Here is a 23,246-nt window from a genome sequence, read left to right on the forward strand (position 1 = left end):
CCTTCCTGTGATCCTGGTTGTGTCAGAACTCCTCAGAGTCAAGCTGTCTATGTGATCCTGTGATTCTGAGATCCTGTGATCCTAGGCTTGTTAGAGCACCTGGGAGTGCAGCAGCTTCCTCTGGGTATTGTGGGACTGGCTGCAGAACTTGCAGCCAAGGTCCTCTCAGGACACCAGCCCAGAGAGACTGGAAGGAACCCAAGCCACTCTGCTGGCAGAGTTCCTGTGTGCCTGGTCCCGCTGGTCCGTTACTCCTGGTGTTGGGACAGATGTTGTGTCCTCCTTACCTCTGATCCTGAGAGTGTCAGAGTGCCTGGGAGTGGCGCTTCCTCTGGGTGTTGTGGGAATGGCTGCAGAGCTTGAGCCCCCACAGCTCAGATTTTTAATAGAAAGGAATCAAAGGGAGATTGGTGTGAAACAAGAGGCACAATGAGAAATTAATTAACTAATGAATTAATCCATTTATAACTCTCGGCTCTCCTTGCTCACCTCCACAGGGGCAGGAGGCCGCTTGCTGTCAACTCCCCACTTCTCTCTGGTCTCCCAGATTAGCCATTCTTACTTTCACCTCTGCCCTCTGCTCTCTGCTCCTGCTTGCCACATCCAGGTGCAGCTCTAGGCTAAACAGTGGTAGGAAGGCCAATTATAGGGCTCCTTTACAACAACTGTGCTCTCAGCAGGTTCCCTTAGCTGAGCAAGGAAGTGACTAGGAAGGTCAGAGACAAGACCCCCGGGGGACTCTGTATCTGGAAGATCTAGGAGCATAGGAACAAGCCAAACAATCTCCTACGACTCCTCTTGACATGTATGCAGAACGAACGGTAGCCTCATGAAGGTGTCAGACCCTGTCGAGCCTTAGCTTACCCGGAGACCCTCTGAGTGAACCATGTGGAGCAAGAGGATTTTTACTCCAGTGCACTGGGGTCATCCCAGACCCTAAGGAGAGGAGGCGACCCCCCACACAGCTTGTTCAGTGAGCTTTTATACAATTTTCAGGGCAGCAGTCATGAGACACAATGTGATTGGCAGAGCAGTGTGATGTTTTAAATTGATTGGTCTTCAGGGAATGAGGTGGCAAAGACTTGCCTTGTCTGAAGGTGGGCAAAGGTCTGCCCTGTGGAATGTGTCCCCACCCTCAGGTTTGTTCCCACCCTGAGGTCAGAGGAATGTTAATTAGCCTCTCCCTTCCAGAGGGGCAATTGTTCCAACACCTTCACAAAGTTCCTGAGCTGATCTTTCCAAAGGGCCCTAGAAGGCATGGTAGGTGGGCCAGGCAATCTCTGGCTTCACACCCTTGCTTTTCAGAGGGAACCGGCTTTGTGGATGTACATGAGTCCTCACATGAGTCCGGAAGAGCCTGAGGCCTAGAGACCTCAGAGAACCCAAGGAATTCTTTATCTTTCCTTGTCCAGGAACCCTAAAATATAAACAGATGAGAGTAGAACCACCCACATAGAATACAGCATGTGAAACCCAGTCTCCAGTGCCAGGAGCATCTCCCTTTGCCTCAAATATCTCCAGGTAGCTTCTATGAGCCCATTGGATTCCACCCAGGAATCTAGCCACCCACTACTGTGACACAGGATCTTTACAGAGTTGGGCCTCCAGTTTCCCTCCCCCAGACAGCAAGCCTGTCTGCCTTCCCACAGCCTTCCTAAAGATGGGAAGTCCCCACATGGTGTTGTTCTAGGGAGGAGAACTGGCAGTGGTTAGGCCTCCTGATGGTAACACTCCCTGGTCCTAGTTTACTCCATGTTGCATGACTCCGTCATCCCATGCCATGTCTGGAATGCTTGCTGAGTGATGCCACAGTCACAGCCAGCTGAATTGGCTTTCTCTCTCTCTGTTAGATTCCTCATTGTGAGCACACATTCCTGGGGGCCTGGGTTTCTGTCACTAGCAGTCATGTCATTCGGGGTACATTCCTCCTTGTCCTGTGAGCACACCTCCTCATCTATGAAACCCCGTGGTGCTCACAGAAGGTCATGAGAATTCACGAATCCAAAGACTCCTGACCCCTTGTAGGCAATCACTGAAGATTTGCTCTCTTCGCCCGCCCCTCGACTGCCCTTCGAAGGAAGAACCTAGTCTCCATGTTTCATGCTTTCAGCAAGGGTGGTTTGTGATGTGTGTGTTTTGGAGCTCAAGGGTCACACTGAAACCATCTAGAGCTACAGGGCTGAGCAAGGGTGCTCCTGGAGAGTGGGACAATGAGTTTCTTAAGCCCAAGTCCACCCGAGTGGATATACTTCTATCTGCTTTGTTTTAGGTATGAATATTGTTTGAAAAGGAATCAAAGAAGATGGGAGCCACTGACTTTTTCTTTTGTGGGCATGGTTTTCAGGGTCAGAACGGTGCAGCATTTGACATACGGTTGTTGGCTTCTCTACAGTGCAGCCTCTACCAAATCCAGGCATTGGGTGGATGACCCATGGCAGGGGAATTGTTTACCTTTAGACAAGGAAGGTTGGGATGCATGTGAGAGTCTTGTAGAGACAAGTCCTTCTGAGATTATGTAAAACAAAAAAAGTCACACCGGCAGGGTCCAAGGTAGGCCCACATATATATTAAACATGTCTGTGATAGGATCAAATGTGCTTTCCTTACCAAGAATGTTTTAAAAAGTGAAATTATCAAAGGTACAAGCATAGAATCAAAAAGCAAAATAAGCATGAAGTTTTTTTAAAGTAATAAAAATCAAGGCTTGTTTCTCTCTATATATTTACATATATGTATTAATATTTATTAAAGCCATTTTAAAATGACTCTGACTTGAGAAATGAATGTCTTGCTCTAAATCTTGGTGAGGCTGAGATTCAGAACCTAATGATGAGGTGAGTTGCTGACTAGCAGCTCAGGAATAGAAGACTGCTCACACTCGGGTGTCAGGGCTTCCCCACTCCCAGGCAGGACTCCGACTTCAGCCTTGGCTGTCAGCATCCTGCACAGACAGAGTATTCAGCTCCTTGCCTTTCTAGATTCTGTATACTCAGCCGGGTACACAGACAAGGGAGGCAGCACACCATGGGAACCCAGAAAGGAGCACCTTGAGGTCATCCTAGGCCAGTGGTCCAGCCTGTGCCCCAGGAACTCAGAGGAGTGGTACCAAGCTTGGGCACCCAGAGCTCCTTCTCAGAGTGTGTGTGTGTGTGTGTGTGTGCGCGCGCGCGCGTGCGCGCCCGCGCGTTGCGTGCACGTGCATGCCCTGTGTACAAGGGAAAGCATACCCCATACCAGATGTTGGAAGTACAAAAATGTAGTTACCACACAGGCCCTGGCTGTAAGTTACTATACCAGAGAGGCATGTGGTGGGGACTGCCTTGTTTTGTTTTTTTGTGCATTTGCCAAAACTCACCAGCCTGTGCATTCTGCTGTGGGAAGAGAGTATCTTAGTGGCTTTTACAACTTTGTTGGAAGGAGGCAGACTCAGAGGAAGGAAGTTATGATGGGGGCCACTGGGCACATCCATACCTCCTTTACGAAAGCCTGAAGAGAGAGGATAACAGCTGCGTGGAGAGATGGGTGTGGCTCCCTGCCCCAGTTGGGAGCCCTGGAAGGGACAAGATGGAAGTCCTGTCCAGAAGCCAAGTCACACCTTTCTGCATGTTCACATTTTCATCAGAATCTTCACAAATCACTGTCTCCTAGCTAGTCCTGTCTAGTCCCTTTGTCCCCTGTCCATTTTTGTCCACATTCTCGCCCTCTCAGGGAGACTGAGAGAGAGAATTCCCCTGCCAACAATAGCTTCCTCTTCCGGTACCCCACCACCGCACCCTGGCCCTTCCACAGAGGGACAGATCCCGGATCCATTGCTTACAGGGAAAGTTGGGAGCAGTCATGGGCCAGTTGCAGAGAGTGGATCTGGGAGCACAAAGGGAGCTGTAGCTAGCCACCCCAGATGACAGGGTGTAAGCCACCAGCGGCTTGGGGAGGCAGGCTGGGAGCCGGTGTCTCATCGCTTGGGAAGCCCTGTGCAAGCGCTGACAGCTCCCCTGACGCAGGCAATGTGTGTGTGTGTGTGTGGGGGGGTAGTGTAGGTGCTACTGCCAGAGAAACAGCAACCTGGAAACACATACCAGCCCTCACTATGGAACCTCCCCAGACCAGGGGAGGGAAGGTCCAACAGTGTACATGCCATACACCTGGTACATTTTTTTTTTTTCCTGGAAGTCCAGGTCCTGTAAGGAAGCCCGGCCTCCTTCTGGGCAAGGGGTAGTCCTTCCTGGCTGTGTCATATGAGGCCTCCTGGGTGACACCTCCCTGGGGGATGCCAGGTTTCAGGTAGGTCTACTAGATACAGCCAATAGGAAACAAGCATGCCACACCTGTGTTATCTGGAACAGGTGAGATCGCCCCTACTCTGTCCTCCTCTGGCCCTACCCATCTTCTGCCCTCCCAAACCTCTCATAACTGCTGTGACGAGGTATAGATGGCTCTGCCATCTGCCCCTTTATGAGGTGTCCTGTAACCGTATGGAGTCCAGCCTTCCCAGTTCCTGGAAGGAGGGTCATCATGATACAGCCCACTGTAAAAGAAACGAAGGAGCTCATGGGGTCTCCAGCTCCTAGATAGAGGCCAACACTACCCACTTCCATGGTAAGACCCACCAGGGAAGTCACAGAAGGACTTAGAGAGGTTCCCAGCTCCTGGGTTGCTCAGTGAATTGGGCAGGACCTGCAATACTGCTAAGATGAGCAATGGGGACCAGATCCTTCATCACTAAAAGCTAAATGTGGTTCCCAGGGGGAACCTGAAAACTGTCAGCTCAACAAAACTGGAGAACCTTTCCTTTTCTGGCACCAGGGACAGCACAATAATAAATGGAGAGAGGCTAGGCTGGACCTCCAGGAGCCATCTTGGTATGTTCACAGGCCACCCTCTTCTCTCTGGCATCCAGCCTCTGTCCATCACTGCCCCACAGCTCCTGGGTCAACACACTTGACTCCCGTTTTGAGACTGTGACTGGGCTGCACCAGGGGATGCTGGCATCGGAGATGGCACAGGACACAGATGAGGGGCACCTGACTACTCCGTGTGGATCAGGATCCGACCTCTGGCCAGAACACGAGTTGATTCTCGGTGCTATAACGCAGCTTGGTGATGGGTCTCCACACCCTACAGCATGAACTGTGACTGTGCCCAGGAGAGCTGCAAACTGGAGGTGGATAGGCCCTGGCTGTCTGTTTCTGGGACTGGAAGCAGGATGTGGGGGAACAGAGGCATGGACGTGGGTTTCCTGGCTTGAGGAAAGGCCCACAGAGGCAGGAGTTATCCATTGAGAACTGCCAGGGGTAGCATACTGGATGGTTGGATGTAGCCCTGATTAGTGGAGCCTGGGACTAGGAAGGGCAAGGGAAGATATGAGATAATAGACCTAGCCAAAGGGGCTACCCTGAGTTGGCATTGGCCCAGTCCCCTGCCGGAGCCTGCAGCTCCCAGCTCAGCTACTCCACAAGGGCAGCTGTGGCAGATCACTCCCAGCCTCTCCCTTGGGCCCCTCCCTCACCAGCCTGTGCCCAGCCTGTGCCCCACATCCCAGGCACCTCACCCAGGACATCACGTCCTTGGAGTATGACAGAACTGCTGGCAGCTGAGACCGCACCCTGAGATGTCTCTCCTTTCTCCTGGCCAGCCCCACCAGATTCCCCAAGCTGAGATGGGCAAGGACTAGTTTGACTCCATCTTCCAGGGTGAATGTCTTTTCTGGGAGCCCCATGCTGATCCTAGCCAGAGCCCCTGGTTAAGCCTGGATTCCTTCTTACTTTGCTTTCCAGCCGTGTCTAGTGTCATCTTGTCCCTTGATTGGATTCTGCAGTCTCATCAAGGTCATCTGAGCTGAGGTTCTAGGGACCTTTACTCTCACTGGGCCCCAGGTGGGCCCATCCATCCCCCTCAGAAAGCCTCCCCCCGACCCCCAGCTCTGGGCCTTGAGCAAGAAGGGATGGGGAGATGGTGTATATGATTCGCTTCTGGTCTCCTGTCTTCTCCACAGTATGTCCAGCAGGGGTAGAGAAGGAAGTCTGAAATCTGGGATTCCTGAGGGATGGAAGCAGAAAGGAGGGATTTCAGGGGAGACTTTGGAGAGCTAAGCAAGTGTGTGTGTGTGTGGGGGGGGGCATCAGGAAAAGCAGATGGCACCAGGCTGTCTCCACGCTTGTCCTCTGTCCTGTATTCGGTCTCTTCTGGTAGATACTCAGAACCAAGCTCCAACCTTCAGAAGACCCTAGAATGGGGGACTGCTCAGACAGACGGCAAACAGGCAGGAGCCGAGAAAGGAGACATCTCTCTCCAGGCCAGAAACAGGACCCATGAGGACAACATATGATTCTCCTCAAAGAGGCTTATGGAAAACAAACAGCGATCTGTTGGTACCCAGAGCTCCAGCTTTATCTCCATCTTGTGCCCCTTTCTTCAAGCTGTTCCCATATCCTTTTCCCCATCTGTCTGTCACCCTAGACATCAAGAACCTCTCTCTATTGCCCGGCAGTGGTGGCACAGGCCTTTAATCTCAGAATTTGGGAGGTAGAGGCAGGCGGATTTCTTTGTTCGAGACCAGCCTGGTCTACAGAGTGAGTTCCAGGACAGCCAGGGCGACACAGAGAAACCCTATCTCGAAAAACCCAACCCAACCCAACCAAACCAACCCAACCAACCAACCAAAAAAAAAAAAAAAAAAAAAAAAAAAAAAAAAAAAAAAAAAAAAAAAAAAAAACCTCTCTATTTCAACTGTAAGGCATATAGCACCCCCTGGTGGCCTCGTGATACTGTGGCCTGTCTGCCAACTTTACACCAGCTTCAGAAGCTCCTCCGCGATAGTAGAGAGCTGGATCACACTGCCCTAAGCCTGCGCGCCCTGGGATGAGGGATGGGGGTGGACAGAAAGGCAGCGTTGACCCTCACGGAAACTCTAGAAAGATTCGACTAGGACTTTCATTTTGCAGATGAGGAACTGAGCTCAACAACATTAACTAACTTGCCCAAGGCAATGCGACCAGTCACGATGGAGCCAGGATTAGCCAAGGCAGTCAGGGAACTCTGAGCCGCAAAACCGGAACTAGCTTGGAGAGGGGAGGTGTGTTCTGCCGCTTACTGTGGGACTCCAGGCAAGGACTTTTCCCCTCTCTGGGTCTTATTTGTTCTCTGAGGGAGTTAGACTACACTGTTTCCTTGACTGTCCTGAGCTCATGCCTAATTGTGTAGACTTGGCAGGCTTAGAGACCAACTGCTGCATCAGCAGAAGGCTGGCTGCCACCCCCACCCTCAATATTCACAGAAGACTGAATGGGGCCCTAGGGTCTTAGGGGGCCGTGTTTAAAGCAGACCGACAGACTGTAGGTGGGTACTCAGGGAAGCAGTCTTCTTGTACTCAGGGAAGCAGTCTTGTTCCAGCTTCCGTCTTCCAGGAAGGACCTCTGGCATTTATTTCCCTTCAGAGCCTTTTCTCACCCCTGCGAAGCTACAGTCCCTTCTTGGTCACCAGAGGGCGCTCTTACCTACGGCACCAAGGCTGTGATCCAGGTTTTGGCTAGGACTTGTTTTACTGTTATCTTATGGCCTCGTGGGTTCTGTGAGATTCTGCCCTTGTTTTATTATTACCCCTGAGTATTGGCCTCATGCACTGTTTACCGTTTTCCTGCCCTATGTAATGCTCCTCTCCTGAAGGCGTGATTTTGTCACACAAAGGCTGGGAAGAGGCCCCTGCTGGGTGGTTCTCATAACCATTCCAGCATGTCTCGGTGGCCACCAGATGCCCAGGTCACAAGCATCCTGGGCAAAGTGCCTGTTACAGGGCAGTAGGTAAGTCCATGCCAGCTCTGGGCAGGAGGGCACATTCATAGGAAGACAGGCATAAAATGTTGGAGGGCGCAAGGCCCAGTCCCTGCACACCCACAGTTTCAGACGCAGAGGAAGCAGGGAGGAACCATGTGTAGGTTTAGTCCAGAAAAGTGAACAGACGCAGACCGGAGTGGGAATTTGGCAATGTCTTCCAGACCTCAGGTCTTGGTCCAGGGCTTAGGCGTTGTCTGTGGTCCTGGTGCTATAGAAGGGGGTTTCCACGGAGACAGGGGAGCCCTGACTTACCTCCTAACATGATGGAGTCTTCTGAGACCAGAGCCATTGACTAAGGATTGAAATAAAAGGACAAAGTGGGTGGACTGGCAGAGTAGGGAGCTGCTATACATTTTCAAAGGTCAATTATCCCTGTCCTCCAGCAAACTGAGGCTGGCTCCAAAGGATGCAAAACCCTTCCGGTGGGCTGTCTGTGTGGAGGTGTGCTCTGCCTGGGGAGAGCTGGGAAGGGCTCTGTCTGTGTGGAGGTGTGCTCTGCCTGGTGAGAGCTGGGAAGGGCTCCGTCTGCTCCTTCAGAGTGTTAACATTCCCCTCGGTATGGCATTCTGGGAAGATGGATGTGACCGTGCTATGAACCACGCGGGTCCTCCACTACCGCTGTGGGCAGGCCTAAGGCTCCTGGCTTTGGTTTACATTAGCTCACCCAGCCAATAGGAAGATTGGTCTGGACACAGACTCGGAGATTCGTCTTAACCAACATGAACTCTAAGGCTGTGCTCAGGGGCCACTTCATTCAGGAAGCCTTTCTTGATTCCTCAATGTGAATTCGATGTCCCACATTGCTTTCCTGTGGCTCCCTGTGCTTATCTAAGCCACCACTGACCCAATTGTCCTGAAACTGCTTGGCCTCTGGCCAGTGTGCCTTGAGGTTAGGGCCATCTAGGGCACAGGCTAAAGCTTCCGTCAACAACTGAGAAGTGCTTAGAACACAGTGAGTAGTGTGTACCCAGTGCTTGAGGCAATCTATAAATTAAGGGGACAGTTTGAGGGCAGGCTTTGAGGCTGGGCAAACATCCACAAGGCTAGAAGTGAGCCTGGCCTTTACGTCTCCTTTAGTCTGTCAGAACTGTCACCACCAGCATTTGCATGGATAGGGGAGCGCAGCGGGCAGGGGGAGGCCCTTGTTCATCCTCGGAGCAGCGTGGGAAGGCAACCCAGGGCCATCTCCGAGGGTCCCTAAGGTGCATACCATAGTCTGAGGAGGCTGGCCTGGCAAATGGCTAAGAACTGCTTCGGTGATGGGTCTTTCAAGATAACCCTTAGGCCAGATGAGTTTTGGAATTCGGAAATTGACTTGGCAAAGGTGCCTTTTGTGTAACAATAAAAAGAGCTTCTATGGGTCTGTCAGTGTTTCCCACCTTCAGAGGCTGGTCCCCTGCTGCTGAGAACCCTGAATCGGCAAAGTCTCTCTTCTCTTTGATCCACGGTTCCATGTAACCCAGAACACAGACATAGATCCGCAGTAGACTCAGTGCCTGAGAGCAGCTCTTCCACACACATGGCCACTCTACAGTTACTCGGAAACTAACAGCGTTGTCCACCCAGCCAACTGTGGGTTTTGTATACTTTTACAGTTCTGTGATGCGAATCTCAGTCCTGAACCATGCCAAGCAGACATCCTACCACTAATCTGGACCGCCCCCCACCCCAGCCCTGTATTTTGATACCAGGTCTAGCCTGGGCCAATCTCAGATTTGCAATCCTCCTGTAATTCTGGATGTGTGCCCCCACAACAGGCCAGCTGTGTGCTCTTTCTAACAGCTGTGACCAAACGTCAGGAACGGATGAGCTCAGGACTCTGAACAAAGCTAATGCCAAGGGGCTGTCGCGATGATGCCATAGGTAGAGCTGCTTGCTAACAAGCCTTACAACCCGAGTTTGATCACTGGGACCCACATGGTAGGAGGAGAGAATCCACTCCCAATAGTCGTTCTCTGACCTCAGTGGTAATGTTAGTCCAAGCACCCATCGTAATGGCTATGTGCGTTGCTCGGAATGATGGCTCAAGGCCACTTCCATTCGGCACTCAACTTGCCCGTCACTGCACAGTGAACTACCAGGCCCCCTTCTGGTTGAAAAGATATTTATATACTGTCAATCAAGAGGCCATTTGAAACCAGGACTGTGCAGCAGTACCCAATCCCTCTCCACCCATCGGAGACTGCACCAACTTCTGTCTACCTGTCCTCCAGCTACCCACCTCCATCCCGAGCAGGGGCTTCTCGTGAACTTGATGGAAGATGCTGTTGGCATTTAGCCTAGGCTCTGCCCCACAGTTACCTGGCAACGGCCAAGTGTGCCTGACTCACTGTAAAAGGGGCTACTTGTCTTCTCCTCTCTCTCTTGCTCTCTTGCTCTCCTGCCCTTGCTCCCTTCCCTCTTCCCCCTTCTCTCCCCATTCCTCTCTCCACATACTCATGGCTTGCCTCTACTCCTATCTTCTATCTTCTCTCTCTCTCTCTCTCTCTCTCTCTCTCTCTCTCTCTCTCTCTCTCTCTTTCTCTCTCTCTCTCTGTGTGTGTGTGTGTGTCTTTCACTCTGTCTCTCTGTCTCTGTCTCTCTGTGTCTCTCTCTGTCTGTCTGTCTGTCTATCTATCTATCTATCTATCTATCTATCTATCTATCTATCTATCTCTCTATCTCTGCCTTTCTCTCAACTCCCCTTCCCATGCCCTGAATAAACTATTCTAGACTATACCGTTATGTGGCTGGTCCCTCAGGGGGAAGGACGACTTAGCATGGGCCGGTAGAGGCACCCCCTTCCCCCACATCATACCGTCCTTCCATTAAGCATATCCCTGGACTCCTTTTTTTTTTTTTTTTTTTTTTTTACAAAACACAACAGATGAATGCCTGGTTTACCTAGTACCACCCTGGGAGTGCATGGTGGCCCTGTCTCCGCTGAGACACTGGGAGTCTGTCCAGGAAGAGATTAAAGCAAGGGGCAGCTGGAGTGCTCAGGGCAGAGAGCAGGGGCTGCACGTACCTAACTATAGGATAGACATAGTTGGGATAATAGCTACACAGGCTGGGCTGTGAGGATTATAATTGTTAATGGCACTCCTCCACTCAGCTGTGGGGGAAATAGCAATGCCAACGTGGTTATAGAGACCCCGCTGTCTTTATAATACTAGCTTCCCATCCATTAACATAGCACATTCATTTACTCATGCGTTATTTTCTAAGTAAAGTTTTATAATTTCTCCATGTGGGTTTGGCTCATCTTTTATCCAATAGACTCCTTAGGCATTTCATGTATTTGTTCCTACCCAAAAGTGGTAATATTTTTAAAGTGATATTTTCTAGTTGAACTCTGCTGTTTGTGGAAATACAAACTGCCTTGAGTTAGATTCTTTTATCCAGATTCCTGTTAGATTCTTTGAGTAGTGTGTGTTGTGGAACTCGGGCCTTTGAGCACAGCATAGCCATGGCCATATTGAACAGCTATGATTTCTCATGAGACCCTCATAGGGTTGGACATGCTAACTTTCTGCCATGGAAGGAAGGAAGGAAGGAAAGAAGGGAGGAAGGAAGGGAGGAAGGAAGGAAGGAAAGGAGGAAGGGAGGAAGGGAGGAAGGAAGGAAGGAAAGGAGGGAAGAAGGAAGGGAGGAAGGAAGGGAGGAAGGGAGGAAGGAAGGGAGGAAGGAAGGGAGGAAGGGAGGAAGAAAGGAAGGAAGGAAGGGAGGAAAAAAGGAAGAAAGGAAGAAAGGGAGGGAGGAAGGTAGGAAGGAAGGAAGGAAGGGAAGAAGAAAGGAAGGAAGAAAGGAAGGGAGGAAGGAAGGAAAAGAGGAAGGGAGGAAGGAAGGAAGGGAGGAAGGGAAGAAGGAAGGAAAGGGGGAGGAAGGGAGGAAGGGAGGAAGAGCTCACAAGGCTCATGGGGCACACAGGCACAAAGGTGTATGAAACCCCATCCTCACGAGTACATAAGTAGGTAATGATTGTTGCAATGTTGTCACTACAAGTGTCCATGCTCCTGTAAGCAGCTCCAGTTAAGTTCTGTTCCCCAGGCTAGAGTTAGGCAGAAGCATTTTTTTGCCTAGCTGTTGCCCTCTCTGTCCCGAATAGAAACAGACTCCTCAGGAAATGCCTTGCAGTGCTTGCTGCCTGAGGATGGACACCACAGGGCTGGGGAGTTTACGAGGTATATCGCATCACCTCTGCTATTATTAACAAGGTACAGAACCAAGGTTTCTCCATCTGAAGGTGGGGTATTGCTGTGGGGATTTCCAGGTTGGCTCTCTATGTAGTATGGAGTGTTATGCCTTTTAGTAAATGAGATCAGCAGTGTGAGGGGAAGAATGTCCCTAAATGGTGGAAGGACTAGAGAATATATTCCAGTTCTTAGAAGTAACATGTCATAAGCAGGCACTGGCTGCAGCTGCGTGGACTTTGCTATGGGCAATAAAAATTGCCCTCTGGCCTCAGCAGGCGCCCACATACTCACCGTATACATATACATTCATACAGAAATGAAAATAACTTCAACAACAACAAAGGCAGGGAAACCCATGATTCAGCATGTAGACGGGAGTATAGTTATGATCCAATATAGGAAACTGACAATTTGGGAAACTCTGCATCTAAAATGCTATGGCTCGTATGAAACCAAGAGCTAGCTGACAAGACAGGCTACTGGTTCAACAGCACAGGGTCTCATGAATGTCAGGAACAGAAGACATCACAGGAAGGACAGATGTCACTGAGACTTGGGCTTGGGAGAGTGGAGCCTGATGGCCATTTCACCAGGCTGGAGAAATTGCATTCATAGGAAAGGTGGGGACAGAGACCCATAGTAGAACAAATATTGTTTTTACAAGGTAGAAGAGGCTCTGTTATCCAAATGACTTATGTTGATGGATAGATTGGGCCCCCAAGGTACCAACAGCACACAGGAGTGGAGGAAAGAAAAAGTGAATGGCGAGCTTATTTGTGTCTCTTGAAAGCCAATATGGCAAGATTTATATATAGCAAGGCAGAGTCTGGTGGGTGCAGTGATGAGAGTCAGGGCTTGCAAGCCTTCAGCTGCTTTAAAGCCATCAAAGCAGTTCATCAAAGGGGTAGAAAAAGTGAAGTCTTGATTAGGCTATTTCAACTTGGCTTCGTGTTTTCTCTTTGCATTTCAAACCCTCTATTTCAGGTCCTTTATTCCCTCCTGGCTGAGAGAACCCAGTTCGTGAAACTGCGGTTTCACTCCAGAACTCTGGGGTGTCCTGAGGACTGTACCTACAGGAGGGTACAGCTATAGGTATACAAGTGTACAGGTGTGCCTATAGGTTTTGATGGCGGTGGATCACATAGAGATGGGCCCATCCTACCTGTGACGTGGGACAGGGAAGCTATGGAGAAATTGGGTGCGTGAATATGGAATGAGAATCAAATCTTTATGCACTTGATAGTCTCCTAGCTCTGCTGACAGGAACCCTCTCCGCGCCCCCTCTTCCCCCCAGAACAGATAGCAGAAGAATTCTCCTCCATTCCAGAATGTTGCCGGCTCCAGGGAGGGACATCTGGCTCGCAGTCTCTCTGCACACAGCATTTACGGAGGCTTAAGTCCCTGCTGGTCCCAGGGTTTTTGCAGGGCAGAGGTGTGTGGAGAGCATGAGTCAGGAAACGGGAGCCTCTGCCTCACGGACTGTCTCCCTGACCCTGGCTTTTCTGCCCTGCTGCAGATGAACACTGTTCTGACTCACTCTCCCCCGTGAGCCCAGGCATTCTCCACTCAGAGGCATTGCTCCCTTCAACCAACCAGCCCCAGCTTACTCCGCAAAGAACTCACCTTCCATGGTCTGCTGTTTTAATGAAGTACAGACAGCCCTCAAGTCCCATCCTTGATGCCCTCACCCAGGTCCTCTGCCCTCTATGACTTTCTATTCCTGTGGTCACAGTAAGCTCAGCTTCCACCCCACGGACCATTCTCTCTAGAGCTCCGTCCAGAGATGCAGGACAAAGACATCCATAGTAACAGGGCCACTCTGAGCCATTATCCAGCTCAAGACCACATCCTCCACTCTTCTTCTATTTCCTCTTCAAGGACTTCAGCCCTTCTGGTCACGTATCATCAGAAGCCCCCTTGTTCCTGTCTCACCCAGGAACGGCCACTGTCCTTCTGGACTGCTCCCAGGCCAGTGTGGCTATTAGCAGCAAAGCTTCAGAGATCTGCCATCCATCTCATAGATGTGGGGTGGGGCAAGGCTAGCATTCTGGGTCAAGTGGCCTAGGAGTTGGATTCTGTAAGACAAGGAATATTTCAGTAGATCCTGAAGGGACAGTGGGCCCTTTCACACCTATCCCATTGTGAAGATTCTGCAACACTGGGCGTGGGCTCAACCAGTGCCACCAAAGTTTTTTTTTTCTTCTTATTGGCATATATTATTCACCTTGATGAATGGAGATGGCCGCTGAGAGAGTCAGCATGGTCTTTTAACTCTTCCTATGTGACACAGTAATAAAAGGACTTGCAGAGCAAGAGGCTTATGTCTCATCCTGAGACATGTGCCCGCCCACACGGGGACTCTAAGGTGGGTCGTGCCGGCCCCTAAAGTAGCCAATGTCTCATTTTACAATTGAGCAAATCAAACCCGAGGAAGTTCTGTGGTGGTCAGGTTAAATACATACTAGAATGCTCACAGATGCAGGCAGAGATCTAAGTCTCATGGTACACCATCTGAGTCTACTTGAGAAGCCAGGCCCTTGAGGGCTCCCTGAGGCCAGAGGCTACTCCTCTGGATCTCCTTTCTGTTCCCACTTGGTCCCCTCCAGGCAGCCATGATTACCTGTGACAATGAGGGTGGCTGTGCTGACAGCTTGTCCCAGTGGGTTCTTGGCCACAGCCTTGTATTCGCCACTGTCCTTAAGGGACACGCTGGGGATGATGAGGGAGCATACACCCAGCAAGTCAGTACTGTATACCGCAGGGTTTCTGTCCAAGCTTTGGTCGTTCTTGAACCAGGTGACATGGGGCTGGGGTGAGCCCTGCACGGCACAGGTCATGCGGCACTCGCAGCCCTGGGGCAGAAGGTGAGCCCGCAGACCCACCAGGAAGCGGGGTTTCTGGCTCAGGTCAGGTTCCTGGTACGTTGGAGACTTCACTGTGAACCTGTCTGTGGTGCATTCCCGGGGAGAAGGAAGGATGGTTAAAAAGCAAAGAAGTCCTGACTGGGGTCCACGCTTACAGAGTCCATGGTACTGCTGAAGGCCTGACTGAGATCCAGGCTTACAGAGGCCATGATACTGCTGAAGGCCTGACTGGGGTCTGGGTTTACAGAGTCTATGGTACTGCTGAAGGCCTGACTGGGGTCCATGCTTATAGAGTCCATGGTACTGCTGAAGGCCTGACTGGGGTCCAGGCTTACAGAGGCCATGGTACTGCTGAAGGCCTGACTGGGGTCTGGGTTTACAGAGTCCATGGTACTGCTAAAGGCCTGACTGGGGTCCAGGCTTACAGAGGCCATGGTACTGCTGAAGGCCTGACTGGGATCCAGGCTTACAGAGTCCATGGTACTGCTGAAGGCCTGACTGGGGTCTGGGTTTACAGAGGCCATGGTACTGCTGAAGGCCTGACTGGGGTCCAGGCTTACAGAGGCCATGGTACTGCTGAAAGCCTGACTGGGGTCCGGGTTTACAGAGTCTATGATACTGCTGAAGGCCTGACTGTGGTCTGGGTTTACAGAGTCCATGGTACTGCTGAAGGCCTGACTGGGGGCCACACTTACAGAGTCCATGGTACTGCTGAAGGCCTGACTGGGGTCCAGCTTACAGAGTCCATGGTACTGCTGAAGGCCTGACTGGGATCCAGGCTTACAGAGGCAATGGTACTGCTGAAGGCCTGACTGGGGTCTGGGTTTACAGAGTCCATGGTACTGCTGAAGTCCTGACTGGGATCCAGGCTTACAGAGGCCATGGTACTGCTGAAGGCCTGACTGGGGTCCAGCTTACAGAGGCCATGGTACTGCTGAAGGCCTGACTGGGGTCCAGCTTACAGAGTCCATGGTACTGCTGAAGGCCTGACTGGGGTCCAGGCTTACAGAGTCCATGGTACTGCTGAAGGCCTGACTGGGGTCTGGGTTTACAGAGTCTATGGTACTGCTGAAGGCCTGATTGGGATCCTGAGATCCAGGCATACAGAGGCCATGGTACTGCTGAAGGCCCAGGAAGCCGAGTCTTTCCCCACAGCTCATTTGCACAACCTGTTTTGATCCTTTTCCTAAAATTTTGTTTGGATTTTTAAAAATGGTTAAGAACTTAAAGAGTTATTGTGTATAAATCAGAACCTAAGTCTCATTCCTAATAGACGACTATAGCTGACATTTTGGTGTAGCACTTTCTAGATATTTTTGTATTTTATAGAGGTTAAAATGATCCAGCCAGTATTGTAATCCTTTTTTTTTTCTAGTGACCCCTTTAAAGATCTACACCTAGTCGATTTATAAAATATACTTTGTTTTAATAGAAACACTAACTTCTATTTTTAAAGTATTGCTTGCTGTTCTTTTTCAGAATACACCCAAAGGCTCCCTTCAGTCCAGTACTCACAGCCTGCCTCTTTCTGCTCATCGAAGTGGGGGCCCACCCTGAGTCCAGTGCAGTGGGCACCAGTACAAGTGGGCACTGAGCAGGAGGTGAGGGGCACTACCTATCTGGCTAAGCAGAAGGCCCCCAACTCCACACATTCCACAACACAAAGCACAGAAGCAGACACTTAAGTCCCTCCTTCCCTCCCTTTTGGGGAACCCTTACCTCTCTGCCTGGGGGTACACCAGGGTTGGCTGGTGTCTGAAGGTTTGCTGGCCCCCAGCTCATTCTTGGCTAGCACCCGGAAGTGGTACTCATGGCCAGGGAGGACCCCTAGGAGGGTGAAGCGGTTGGTGCGGACACGGTCGGCCACCTCATGCCAGGATCCGTGAGAGGAGGACCGCATCAGTACTGTGTAATGCAAGGGGATGCCCTGAGCTTCATCTGGAGAGGGTTCCCACTGGACCGTCACTGTCCCGGGCACATTCTCCTGCAGGTAGATGGACCCCGGTGCCTGTGGGCATGCTGAGAGAAGGGTGGGGGAGAAAGCAGAGAAGACATATTGCAGAGGAGCCACAGAAATTCTACTGGCGTCTTCTCCTGTGGGGGGGGGGGGTCCTACAGAACACAGTGTTGTCAGGCAGGTGATGGAGCAGAGGGAACTAAGTCTGGGTATACAATTATCTCTTCATGGTGAAAAATATTCCCCAAAGAATGCTCTTTTTAAAAATTTTTTTTGAGGTAGGGTTTCACCCACATTAACCCAGGCTAGCCTTAACTCTGGGTTCTGCCTCAGTCTCCCATGTTTGGGATTATAGGTACCCACCACCACCAATGACTTCCAAAAAAAATTACTTATTAACTCATGTTTTGTTTAGAGCTAAAATGACAGGACATGGACAGAAGTTAGGGTTTTCATAGAATCAAATCACAAATGCCTGGTGTTAGTCTTCCTTCGTTTCTGAACATTCTGGGCTGGGGAATGAGAGTCACTGCAGGAAATGGACAATCTTAACTTGCACTAGGGTCATGGGCAGATTCTTCCCATAGTGTCCTTCACCATGGGATGTAGTGCTGGGAGCCAATTTTGCTCTTGGACTCCGAAAAAAACACAACAACAACAGGAAAACAAACAACAAAAACAAAAACAACCTCCCCAAACAACAACAACAACAACAACAACAACAACAACAAAAACCCACAGGTAAGAAGTAAGGATGTGGTATTTCCAAGTCAGAATGATGGGGTTTTCAGGGACTCTCCTTCTACCGGGCCTTCTGGGCCATGAAGCGTGTAGGCTCAGCAGTGTGGTCGCCTTGCATACTCAACACTACTCAACACAATGAGCTACGCCCAGGACAGGGGCAGCCGTCACACCCTGGTGGGAGCTCCAAGCTGAGCGGCCTCACCTGCCACACTGATGAAGAAGCTGTGGGCAGCTTCCTTCCCTTGTAGGTTCCTCACCGTCACTGTGTATCGGCCACAGTCTGAGAGGCTAGCTGCGGGGATCAGAAGCTGCGTGAGGCCATCCTTCAGAGTGGTCACACTTCTTCTGGGCAAGGGCAAGCCGTCCTTCAGCCAGGTCACCTCTGGCATGGGGGCAGCCTGAGGACCAAGAGCAATCACAACTTGAGAAGAGGAAGGTTTTTTTTTTGTTTGTTTGTTTTTGTTTTGTTTTTTTTAAGTGTCTGTTCAAATAAATTATGTAGTTAGCATATAAAATAATAGATTTAATGATGACATTTTATTGCATAGTTATCACTAAATCTTCCTGATATTCACTGCTATAGTCCTTCTGCTTTCGTTTCATACAATTCTCTCTCATACACACTCTTGTATACGCACACACACACACATACACACACACACACACATGCTCAAAAAAAATGCTAACTTTTTTTCTTTCTTCCCTTAAGGCCATCACCCATCTCTTGCCCCCTGTCCTTTGTGGTTCCTTCCTCCTTGATCTTTGTTCTCTATGGAGTAAATTTTGTAAAAGGAAAACTATATAAGCTGGGCCTGATGCATAAGGGCAAGAAGGACCATTTCAGGTGGGAAGAGACGCGCCTGAGCATATGGAGATCTATAAGGAATAGGCTCCCATGGAAGTGAGGATGTGTGGGGCTAGCCTGTAGGTATGGAAGGATGCTGGGACAGGAAGGGAGGCTCAGAAAATGGTTCTGACCCTCAGCCTCACACCCACACAGACATCTAGACTTCACTGAATGGGCAAGCTACCGTTAGGATGGTGCAGCGGCTTCTGGGTTCACAGGAGCGTACTTGGTAGGTGTGAGAAGAAACGAGTTGGGAAGAGAGTATTCCCTCCCTAGCTTGCCTTGGGAATTCTTGCAACAGAGAGGCTGCAGGAAATAGATGATAGAGCCTCATGGTCATGCCTCATACCAGAAGCAGCATGGTGGGCCTTGAGATTGGAGAGCATTAGAGGCATTGTGGGATCGTTGGGAGAGACAGCATGAGAGAGTCAGGGGCAGCATATGGAGGAGGCAATAACTCCAGAGAAATCCTCCAGACAAAGGAGCCGATCTGCCTTTCCTGTCTTTCCCCTCCCTCTTGAGGTCTGTGCGGTGGCAGCAGGAGCGGTCAGTCCTTTGTCTGGAGGTCCCCAGCTTGCATATCTGATCTCCTGGAGGGATCTATATCTGAGTCTCAGGCCTGTGATGTAACAGTGACCACTCTCGGCTGGAAAGCCTCCTCAGTTGCAGGCTGCTGCTGCTGCCCACTGCCTAAGGGACCCTCCAACGTGTGCACTCTGAGAACGCTAATCGGAAATTGCCCGGAGGGGGCGTCCCGAGGGGTTTAGGCATTAATGTGGAAAGCACAGAGAACAGCGCCCAAGTGGCTACCATCACTTTCTCAGCCCTTTTGGTAAGCTTAGGGAAGGGACTGAAGAACTCAGGGCCACGTGAGAGACGAGGAAATGAAAACACAGAGAGGAGTCAAATCGGTGAGCGATGATGGCATCAGGCAGTCTGGGTTTTAGTACCACACTAGTAACTGAACATAGAGGGGTGTGGTGTTGACACTGGCTGAGGATCATCCTGAGTCAGATTCTGATCATTCACTTGCACAAAAAATATATATATATATATTCTAAAAGCAAAAATGATCATCTACCCTGCTGGCTCCCTGGGTTCCTGGACTAAGATGGGGAGAGAAGATGCTGTAATTTGGAGGTGCAATACTAGAAACTACCATTAGAGGGGGGTGTGTAGCCCCTGTACACTTGCACCAGAGAGCAGCATGGCATCCAAGAGGCCAAACGCCAGCTTGGCTTCAAGAACCATTTTCCTTCCTACCCACCTCACACTCGGCCCGATTCCCGAGACAAGCAGAAGTCTATGACTAAGGCTAAAGAATAATGAGGAAGAAGGAAGACTCCAGATTGTCTAGTTTCCTGGTTGCTCAGGGAGCACTAACCCCCACCCCCATGCCTGTCACACACTGCTTCAGGCATACTCACTTCGAAAGAGACAGGAACTCGAATGCTGTCCCCAACCTTGACCATCAGTGTATCTGTTGTGCTGGAGTCTATGAGGAACCTGGGACAGACTAGAACACACAAGATGGCTTGTCACCTCCCTCCACAGTTGACCTACAGCTAGCTCACCTAGGATGCAGAGAGAAGGCTGAACCAATGTAATGGCCTGACAGAGAGTGCTTGGAAAGGCGTGTTGGGGAGAAAGGCCTGGAGCTGACAGGGGCAGTCTTGTGGCATGATCAAAGTTGCCACCAGGGAAGGTGAAGGTTAGTGTGGAAGGGTGGGGAAACTGCATTTTTTGTTTGGAGGTGAGAATACCATGAGCCAGAGTCAGGGAGTGACCTTCTTAATTATATCCATTAAAAGAGCCAGGACAAGAGTCTAAGATTCTGGACTCAGGAGCTCTTTGCTTTTTATTGTCTCCTATTGTTGCAGTGGCAACTAGAGAGAATTGGTACAGCTCACAAATTCAAAGGATCTGCCTCTCGAGATTAAGACCCAGGGGGTAACACAATCCACCTTGCAATAATGGGGAGCTGGGGTATCTGCTGTCTCAAACTATGCAGTGCCCATGCCTCAGTGTCACTTGTTTTAAATCATGGTTCTGTGTCATAACAATGGGGAGACCCTGGGTGAAGCATCTCAGGCCTTTGTTTTCATCTCTGGAGCTGTAATAAAAATGCATTTCGGAGAGGGGTCCACCTAGCTCAGTGCTCAGTGCCATCCCTCTGTTAAGAGGACAGCTGATGGCTGCATAGCTGTGCCTCTCAGGAAGGGTCTATAGGATTCAGGGTGGGGAAAAGGGGGTGACACTCACCAGTGGCAGGCATGGCATGAACCAATGTGTCCAGGGCAGTGGCCTGGCTCCGGCCCCCATCATTAACGGCTGTCACCCGCACAAAGTAGCCTTCTTGCGGCCGAAGGCCCTTGGCTGTGAAGGTGGTTCCCGACACAGTGCCCACATGGCACGGGCTCCACTGATGGCTGTCTGAACCACACACCTCCACAATATATCCCTGGGCTTCGTCAGCATCCTGGGCATCCGGCGCCATCCAGCTCAGGGTGATGCTGGTGTTTGATGTGTCTATAACCCGGAGGTCCCGCACAGGCCCCGGAGGTCCTGGGCAAGCACCACGGAAGTTTCAGGAATGTGTCATCTTCCTCCGAGGAGCCTTCCAACCAAAGACTTGGGCTTCTTTCACTTAGAGGTTTCTGAAGAACTGTGGGCCCCTGCCTACCTCCTCAGCTCACCCACCAACATGCCAAACCTCTGCAATCCTTGACAGCTGGTATTTTTAGTTGAGAACCTTTTATGTTCCGTTGTGTCTGGGGGCTGGAGTTCTACATCTGTATGCTGGATTATAACTCTTAGTTGGGGACAACACCAGCACAGATGTCTCGTTCCTCGTCTGTTAAATGGGAACAGCAGCAGTACTGCCTACCCATGAGGACTGTGGGACAAGGAAAAGTCATTTGTGTGTGTGTGTGTGTGTGTGTGTGTGTGTGTAAGATTTGGATATTGCACTGCAGCATGATGCTCTGGCTATCAAGGCTGGCTGCATATTAAATATTCTGTATGTGAGATACCAGCCCCAAAGGCACTAGAATTGGTAAAGGATCACTGGTATTTCTAAACATGTATGGATGTTTAAAATCACTGGTCTAGGGGAGTGCTTCCCAGCCTTGAATTTGTACTCAAATCACTGGGAACTTTATTGAAAACACAGATCCTAATTCAAGAGTTCTGAGGGGCAGAATAAGATATTCTTCCTTTCTTCCCGCCTACTTATCTATGTATCTATGTATCTATGTATCTATCTATGTATCTACCTATCTAAGTATTTATCTATCCATCTATCCATGTATCTATGTATCTGTTTATCTATGTATCTATCTATGTATCTCTCTATCTATATCTCTATACATAATCTACTATCTATCTTTCTATCTATATGAAATATGTGTCTACTTCTGTTCAGCTTCTTAATGCTGGAGTTAGATTGTAGAGGTGTGCCACTACGCATGGCCTGAGACTCTACAAGAAGTGGCCCAAGTGACATTTCCAGTCTACGGGTTTTGCTCCGTCACAAGGGTCTAGAAGATAAGGTGGACTGCTGTGGCTGCTGCAGACACTGCACACCCTGTTTCCTCCATCCCCATCACCAATGAGAGAGCCAGCAGTCACCAGGGAAACGGGATAGATTTGCTCTATTTGCAAGCTAAGGACACACAGGCCAGCTCACCTCCCTTCTCCCTTGGAGAATGTTCTGTTGTTATTGGACTTATACAAGTAGTCCGTCACACAGCTGATTCTACAAGTACCTTGATTCTGCTACCTTGATGGTAAGTCATCAGCAGGCTCATTTGAGGTGCTCAGAGCAACGCCTTCTGAATTCTATGCCTTGGAGCGAAGCATTTAATAGGGGCTTCGTAAGAAGAGTACTCTCTACTTGAATCAGGGGTTTGGATCAAAGTTAGGCAAGTGGGGCATGGGCATGTGAGACGCTGCTGTCATACCTATTTTTAGTGACAAATCTTTTGCCGTTTCTATTGTCCAGATAATGACTTTCAATGTCTCTGATGCTGCTGAGACCTCAGAGAGGCAAATGCTGGGCTAGACTCTGTTCACCAAAGACAGCGGCTGGAGTAGAGGCACCTAGCTCCTCCTGCAATACTGGCCCCCATTGCATGTGATGAACAGCGTGAACTGGATGGAAAACTGAAGCTAAGCTCCCCTGCTACCAGTTCCACAGGGATGAGACTCTCCACTAGTGAATGGGTGCTACCACTGGGCTAGCATGGACACTGACCTTCCCCGAGGCCAAAGAGTACCTGGCATGATCTTGCAATGTTCTCATTCCTCCCGCCTGGCCCCTGGACCCATTTGATTCCAATCTAGACCCTTTAAGATCCCAGGGGCCTTTCAACCTTGACGTCCAGCTCTTTAGAATTATCTCCCTCCCAACTGCCCTTGACCTGTGAACTTCTGTCCCACAGTTTTAGAGCTACCCCATGCACATCCCTCCCCAACATCCTGGATTGGTGCCTTACTTACTCATAGGGTCTCTAGCAAAGACAGCATCCGATGGAGGCCCAGGCTCTCCAGGGCCTGACAGAGTCATGGCTGTGACCCGGAACTCATACTGACAACCCTGTCGCAGATCCACCACAGTGTATCTCCTTTCTGTGAACACCACATCCCAGATTAGTCTCCCATGGTGGGACCAGAAAATGGGGACTTAGTTCAGCACTCCAATATTCAGGAGAAGACCAAGCACAGCCCTCCTGCATCGCACCAACCAGCTGTGACAGAGTTGCTTTTGAGGTGAAAGGTTTTCATCCACATCCCGTCTGGTTTGCCTCAGCCTTGCTAGGTGGTCACGA

At 50.3% G+C, this 23,246-nt stretch overlaps 1 protein-coding gene across 1 annotated transcript in view; it reads right to left on the bottom strand.

Annotated features, from left to right (window-relative positions):
• Positions 1 to 13,968: 13,968 nt before the first annotated feature.
• Igfn1 (immunoglobulin like and fibronectin type III domain containing 1) overlaps positions 13,969 to 23,246 on the bottom strand; it is a 31,672-nt gene continuing 22,394 nt past the window's right edge. Inside the window, exons 18-24 of the mRNA XM_031340505.1 lie at positions 22,918 to 23,046; positions 20,680 to 20,982; positions 19,845 to 19,933; positions 17,773 to 17,968; positions 16,589 to 16,888; positions 14,626 to 14,952; positions 13,969 to 14,080 (exon numbers count right to left, since the gene is read on the bottom strand). Of these exons, the coding sequence (XP_031196365.1) occupies positions 14,067 to 14,080; positions 14,626 to 14,952; positions 16,589 to 16,888; positions 17,773 to 17,968; positions 19,845 to 19,933; positions 20,680 to 20,982; positions 22,918 to 23,046 (1,358 nt within the window). The 3' untranslated portion in view covers positions 13,969 to 14,066. The remainder of the gene's footprint in view (positions 14,081 to 14,625; positions 14,953 to 16,588; positions 16,889 to 17,772; positions 17,969 to 19,844; positions 19,934 to 20,679; positions 20,983 to 22,917; positions 23,047 to 23,246) is intronic.

Source organism: Mastomys coucha, unplaced genomic scaffold (genome assembly GCF_008632895.1).
Source record: "Mastomys coucha isolate ucsf_1 unplaced genomic scaffold, UCSF_Mcou_1 pScaffold1, whole genome shotgun sequence".
In the NCBI taxonomy this organism is placed as follows: Eukaryota; Metazoa; Chordata; class Mammalia; order Rodentia; family Muridae; genus Mastomys; species Mastomys coucha.